Here is a 7356-nt window from a genome sequence, read left to right as displayed (position 1 = left end):
AGCTCAAGTTGCAGACATTTTTACCAAAGGTCTACTTACGGCAACATTTCTCCAGTTACGCTCCAAACTATTGTAGCTACCACCCCATAGTTTGCGAAGGGATGATAAACTAGAGTTTGTTTTAGAGTTTCAATTACATTTCACTTAGGTTACTTTAGAGTTTGAATTCTATTTAAGTTTGTTTTCCCTATATCTCTCCACATCTTATTCATGTAACTGATTTATCAAAAAAAATATATGAATACAACACTCAAGCAAACGTGGTGAGCTTGAGCATTCAAACCAAATCTCAGATCTTTCACATTTAGCTGGGAAAGAGCTTTTTCCATAGCTGCACTCTTACATTTTATTTCTCACATACGTGGAGAGCAGAAACATTCTTAAAAGATGATGATTAGAAAACAAACATCAGTTGTAAACCCTTGAACCAAGTTAGTTTAACAATTCCTCTTCGACCTTCAATATTAGGGGTTTGGATTGGTTTAATCCTTTCAACTATAGGACTTGTGCCGGCCAATGACATTCTTTCCTTTTTATAGTCTTTTGCTTTTCTTTTTTTCCTTTTCGCCAAACAAGAAATTTTCATCTTCATACTCAATCATTGGATTTTAGAAGAATAAGAAAATTCTTCTAAAAGGATGGGAGAGATTAGGTAGTTTTTTTTTTTGCCTTGCAGAAGAGGTAAGGTGCATAATGTTACACTATGTAATATATTTTTTTCATTAGCATTGTTTACGGCAAATGTAGAGTGCTCCCTGTCGGGAGAGATGATCCGAACTCTAATGGGGATACCCCGACAAACAAATATGTGGTTTAAAGAGGTCATAATATCTACTTTGCTTCCAATCCATTCTTGAGATTTATGGTCATAGATATGATAATAAATGATCATATTAGAGTTGGCCTGAGGGTTGCTCCCATAAGTGATAAGCTTCGAAAAAGTTGTTTAAGGTGACACGACCACGTTCAACGGAAACTTATAAATGCCCATGTACGGAGAAGTGATATAATCCATATTGAAGGAACTAGAAGAGCTAAAGGTAGACCTAAGATAACCTTAGGAAAAGTGGTGATAAAGGATATGTATAGCTTAGGCCTTGTATCTAGCATGGCCTCGAACATAACTGATTGGAGGGCAAGAATCCATGTAGCGGACACCATTTAGTTGGGACAAGGCTTATTATTGTTGTTGTTGAATGGTCATGAAAAGCCAAGTATTAGGCTGGCCCAAGGCTCAACCTTGACTTGGCCTAACCTTAAACCCTACCAATATTTTTTGAATTTTTAGGGTGCTCAAGCTTTAACCAAATGAATGAGCTATAATACAAGCAAGAGAATATTATTCAATAATAGGAAGAAAAAAATTATCATAATCAAATTTTTATATTTTTTGTACAAAAAATTACTTTGACAAGATTGAATTGGTAGATTTTTTTTCTTCTAAAAGATGAACAGTGTGATAGAAGTAGAACCTGATTTTCTAATTATTATATAAAATAGTAGTTTTTGCGTGTATCCTATACCTATCACAAAGAGCCCCCAACCAGCTTTTTTTCATAAGTATGTTTAGTAATCAGTTGACTTGGTTTAGATATTAATACAAGAAGAAAAAGAAGACAAGAAACTATGGTGACTCATTATTATTATTATTTATTTTATAAAAATTTAATTATAGAGTAGTTAAAACATCACTTTTCGATTTACAAGTTTGAATAAGCTAGAACATTGCTTAGTCTATCATCGAAATTTAGACCAAGTAAAATTGAAAACTAGTTTAGTTTTCTTTGTTTAAAAAAAAATCTTTTTTTTTTTCTTCTTATAATCATGGTTTAAAATATCCCATGATACGATGCAAATTGATATATTGACTTTATCGATATGATACATATAGATACATTTTTCATCTTTTTCTTAAGGGCACATATTAGATTGCTCCAGAATATCATACTTGATATGAGAAGATACATCTTTTAAAATTATACCTATAAATGAATAGCCGAAATCCGCCTCCGAATTTACATTCGTATTCGTTTAAAGGTATCCGTATCCGAAAATTTTCTTATCGGAAAATATCCGTATTCATCTGCTAAGCAACCGGATTCGGATTTGGATAATTGCTTATCAAATAGGATAATATCTAGATAAAAATGTATCCAAATAGAATAAAGTATTCAACCTTTTTTTTCCTCCTGAAAAGGGATGATATTCGGAAACCCGTAATCGGTAATCGGAATCGGATAATTGGAAATTATCCGGTTAGAGTAAAGTATTAAATACTTTTCTCTAGAAGATGGGTTAATAATCGAATTTGGAAACCGGTAATCGGTATTTAAATAATCGGAAATTGGAAATCGGAAAAGAAAAAAAAAAAAAAGTGACAATCACCAATCAATAATCAGATATTTTATGAACCGGATTATTATCGGATATTCGATAAAGTTCCAGATTCGAATTCGGATGCCTTCTCTAAATTTCTAGTGGATTCGGAATCAGATATGGATCGGTTTTGCTAATTGGATTTGGATAATGGTGTATCCGAGCCAAATCTGATCCGTTTGTAGGTCTACTTAAAATCATTTGACCAATACAATACTCGATAATGACTTTACATTACTTATATGCCACTATATGGAGATAAAGAAAATATCTTCCCTTGATTTCATTTTTCTTTGCTTTACAAAATTACAAAGTATAAAAAGAAAAGTACAATAAAAAAATTTTAAAAAAATCTAAAAAAAAAACCAATAGAAGAATTATTGCTTCATCCCCAAAAAAAAAAATTAAAAATTTAAAAGTAAATTTTCAACACTTCTCTTCCATTTACTTGCCATTGCTACCTGCCATTTGAAGAAGAAGATGGAAGATGAGATAAAATCTGTCGTGGTATGTTAATATTCCAAAGCATGATTTTAGAACAATCTCCTTCAGGAATTCCCTTCAACTTTGTCTCATCTTCAAGAACCACTTGCTGTACAAATTTCATTGGGTTCTGCATTAAGTAAATGAAGTTTAGTTAAAATTAAAACATCAAGAACTTAACAACCCTAATTTTTCCTTTTTCTAACTAATTTCAAGAAATTATTTGGTGCAGTGGTTAGGGAGGTTGGCCAAACAAAACTTTAAGCTTCAAATAAAGCTTGATTATATGATATTAATAACAAAAGGAGGTGGGAATCTGATTCTTCATTCCAAATTATGGAATAAACCCATAATTAATCAAATCATTTTCAGATATGATCAATCTTTGTCAAACCTAATTTACTTTTTAAATGAACAAAAAAAAACATTATAGACTTGAGAATTTGTGTTAGAGCTTAAATGGTGAATAAGCTTCTGAGGGAATAAGTATCTGAGAATAATTGTACCTGTGAGTTGTCTTGAATAGATGGACGACCCCATCTCTCAGGGTCCCATAGAACAGAACTGTTGAAACCAAAGCTTGAAACATGAATTGGAGCTACTGGATTTGCTTTGTCATTGGTTCCTCTTGCATTCCATCCTATGACTTGTGAAGAATCACAAACTGGTCCTTCAATCACTACTCTTTGCCTATTTGCAGATACCAAAGCAATTGGCCAGGCACCAAAAACCCTGCAATTGATTTCTCCAGGTTAATGACCTCATGATCACGTAACATAATCTCCATTTTCCATGCTTTGTTCATCATTATAATGCATGATTCATGATTCCACTAAGAATAGTATTATTTAATATTTTCTGTAGATTTCAATGAAAATCTGATAAACTGTGTAGTTCTAGATGATCAAAAGAAAAGGGTTGATAGTTCTGATCATCAACAGAAATGGGTTAATCCTAGTTTCTTGCTTCTGCAAAACTGAAACTTAAAACTAAGAAAAATAAATGGAACAGTAATGAAGAATATGTCAATTTTGGAGAACAATATAGCTGAAGGACAAAGAAGTTGTACTTACTCAATTTCTCTGATTTCTTCAAAGAAATCAAGATCATAGAAGTTGGAAAGACCAGCAAAATGAACAATCCCAGCTAGTCGATGTTGTTCTATGTGATTGAGTGCAAAATTTCTCTGATGATCCATTTCAGCTTCTGGGTCTGTAAAAGTTTGCCTGGAAACCAAATGCCTATACATGACCCCTGTTTTCCTTAAAATCTCTGAAACCTCTGAAGAATCTGATTGAGACTCCACAACAAGCCAAAGCAGAGGTGGAGGAACTAGTTTTAATGTAGTAGCCATTCTTCTCAGTAGAGCCCCTTGAAGCCGATCATTTGATCTTGTTGGTGTAACTATAATCAATACCTTTCTGGGAATCAATTCGAGATCTTCTGAAGGAATTTTCTCTGGAGCTGAATCATTTAAACTACTTGGAACTGGGGCAGGAGTTTCAACCATTAAACTCCTATTCGAGATCACCTCTGAAGGAATAGTTGAAGGTTGTATTTCAGGTGAAATTTCTTGATACGTGATGGTTTGATTCGAAGTGATAACAAAACTGGAGAAGATTGAAGCTCTGCTTGTAGGTGTGAAGCCAGTGAAGAATCCCATAATGAAACATAAAATGAAATGGAAAGCTGCTTTTTTCCATAACTGAACTCTCTTCTTTGATCTTTCTACTGTACCCATCTCCCTGAACCTGAATTTTTGCATCAAACAAACAATATGACTTCTGGTTTTATATTTGGTTGATGAAACAGAGGAAGGTGGAGGCTATTTGATTTTTTTTTAAAAAAAAAGGGGTGGAAGCTGCTAGGCAACGGTTATAGGATTGAAACTGATGAACCCAATAGAGGATTTTATCTTCTTTTCTTTTTAAATCAAATGAGAGATAAGAAGAAAAAAAGAAAAAAAGAACTCATTAGGTGAGTTGGAAAACACCATCTGAACATATAGAACCCATTGCTTTACTGGGTCGTCTCTTGAAGTTAAAGAAAGAAAGAAAGTATGATTGAATTGATCATCTGTCCTATCACCAACTTGTAGTTGAGATTGAAACCCATCACCTAAAATCTTCTCTCAAGCAAAACTCTGATTTGTTATATTAAATTATATTTATGAGTTTGGAAGAAGCTACTTATTTGACCTTCCAGTCTGAATAATTTGGCTTGGAATTAGATGGTTTTGTATCATACAACTTATTAATGGATTCCATCAAGATCACCATAGAAGTTTGTATAATAATATATTAATTGAAGAAATTAACCATGCTGAATTCATGCCATTGTTTAAATATCAAACACAAGGAATTATTCTATTCTCATGCTTGTTCATAATTTTAATTTTATGGTTTCCTGTTTTGGGTCAGTTTCAGGTAACTAACATCTCGAATTACATCCATAAAAAATTGAGAAGACAAGTTATTCAGAATGGCACATTAGTATTATAAAATCCCAATAAATATTTAATTTAATTATCATGTTTTATTTTGATACATAGTTTTTAAATGTTAACTTCAGTATTCATATATTTATTATTAATTTTCTGAAATTCTAATGTTGATCAAGATTGTTAAGACTCATAAGCTATCTTATAAGTAATGAGATTTTAAATTCAAATGGCTTGACAAAGCAGTTGTTTGTAGAAAGATTCTATATATGTGTTCTTGTTGATTGCGTAACTAAGTAGAACATCTATTTGTCTAATGGGAATGAATTACAAGGAAAGGAAGGTAGCTATCGCAATCATTGGAAGTTTCAAGCACTTGGTTTTTTTTTTCCTGTGTCTTTTTCTTTCCTTCCTGCATTTTGAAGGAATTCTAATTCTTGGATCATTTTAACTTGACTAAATAACAGTTTGGTTGAGTTCCATTTACATAAGGAGAGAAATGTTGGATTTAGATCCTTATGGTGTGAGATGTGTTGAATGCCAAATTTAGCTGTTATGTTCTTGTTGCTAGTCATGTTTGGAGTTAGACCAACAAAAATAAAAGTCATGTTCAGAGTTGCAATCTTGATCCTTTGCTCTAAGTATGTAGTAGACATTTCCAAAGATGTATGAAAAATAATAAGACCTAAGAGAGTATTTGTAAATCCAAAAATGAAATGAATTATTCTGAATCAATAAGAACATGAGGTGTAGCTAATGTTTAAAATAAAATACTGGTATCGAGTATTGTATCAGTCAGATGATTTTAAGAGATGTATCATCTCGTATTGAGTGAGTGTTGTATTGTATTGGCCAATGGATTTAGTACAATCCAATAAAAATACATATTGATATATATCGTATTAGCTATAACCAATATGGAAACGTATCGGCTAGTATTGTGGTCGTGGGTACTTTAAATAGGGCGAAAGTTTGACCTTGATGGCCAGAGCCCACCTTGAGTATGAACAGGGTTTGGGCTTGTTGCGAACACAACTTTGATGCCTGTAATCTAGTGATGGTGATAACCTACAAAACAACGTGCCCGACAAGGGTGGTCGGGGGGACGTCAACAATCAAGTCAGTGATAGCACAATAACTTGAAAAGAAACTCTGGGCGTAGGCTGCCCCTAGCCTGAATACAAATCAAGAATAATGAAGAACCTACGTTGCATAGTGCACAGTAGGGTTTATATAGGTTGAATGTGTTTATCATAGGCAGTTAGATGCAATGTAAGCCCCTGAATTATGATCGTCGAATGTAGGGTGTCCCTGCTTGCTGTAGTTGCAGTGTTCTTCTCAAATATGGTAAGTGGCAACGTGATTGTACTCATTCTCTAGCTTCGAGGGATACTTTCTGGACTTCGTGGGGTGGACATCGCATATCTCGCGCCCTTCCCATAATGAGACTCCTCTTATATATCCACTTCGTATATTGACCAGGCACGTACTAGTCATTAGCTATCTAGTGTCCGGTCCCCTTGGCTCGATGCAGCCCCCTGACCAAGGAGACTAGTGATTTCTCAGGACCCAGTCAAAGTTTTTGACTAAGGTCGACGGGTCTAACCCGATCCAATCCTTGTAGGTTATTTTTTTTATTAATGTGTGGGTAATAATACAAAACTATATCATGTATTATTATTTTATGATCAAAATTAGGGTTAAAATGAAGATTAGAAATTAGGGTCAGAGCTAAGATCACCTACCTAGCTCTTCCAGCAATGGTGACCAAGAAACATTACCATCTTAGTACTAGTAAGTTTGGTAAATCATCAATGATCACAGGACTAATTCACCCATTAGTAGGTAACTTTGTAATTAAACCATATTTTAATTTCTGTTAAAGGGGTTTATGAAAAGTACATTGATAGGTTGAGTAATCTTAGATCATAATTTTCTTTATAAGTGCCAAAGTCCAAGATTAAACTTACCATTAGTTTGTCCTTTCTTAGTTTTGCTTTATTATGATTTTGACATCTGAAATTAACAAAATCGACAAGTATATAAATGAACTTTGA

The 7356-nt window shown here is 33.4% G+C and overlaps 1 protein-coding gene across 1 annotated transcript; it reads right to left on the bottom strand.

Annotated features, from left to right (window-relative positions):
- Positions 1–2577: 2577 nt before the first annotated feature.
- On the bottom strand, positions 2578–4923 carry IRX9 (Nucleotide-diphospho-sugar transferases superfamily protein). The gene is made up of 3 exons (XM_089144151.1): positions 3933–4923; positions 3366–3591; positions 2578–2989 (listed from the first exon to the last, which is right to left on the bottom strand). The coding sequence occupies exons 1-3, from the start codon at positions 4622–4624 to the stop codon at positions 2834–2836; spliced, it is 1074 nt and encodes a 357-aa protein (XP_089000277.1). The 5' UTR covers positions 4625–4923; the 3' UTR covers positions 2578–2833.
- Between the last annotated feature and the right edge of the window lie 2433 nt (positions 4924–7356).

Source organism: Hakea prostrata, chromosome 2, assembly GCF_041222555.1.
Source record: "Hakea prostrata isolate BN-2017 chromosome 2, UWA_Hpros_2, whole genome shotgun sequence".
In the NCBI taxonomy this organism is placed as follows: domain Eukaryota; kingdom Viridiplantae; phylum Streptophyta; class Magnoliopsida; order Proteales; family Proteaceae; genus Hakea; species Hakea prostrata.
The sequence above is the reverse complement of the archived record's forward strand: the minus strand, read 5'-3'. Positions and strand labels throughout refer to the sequence as shown.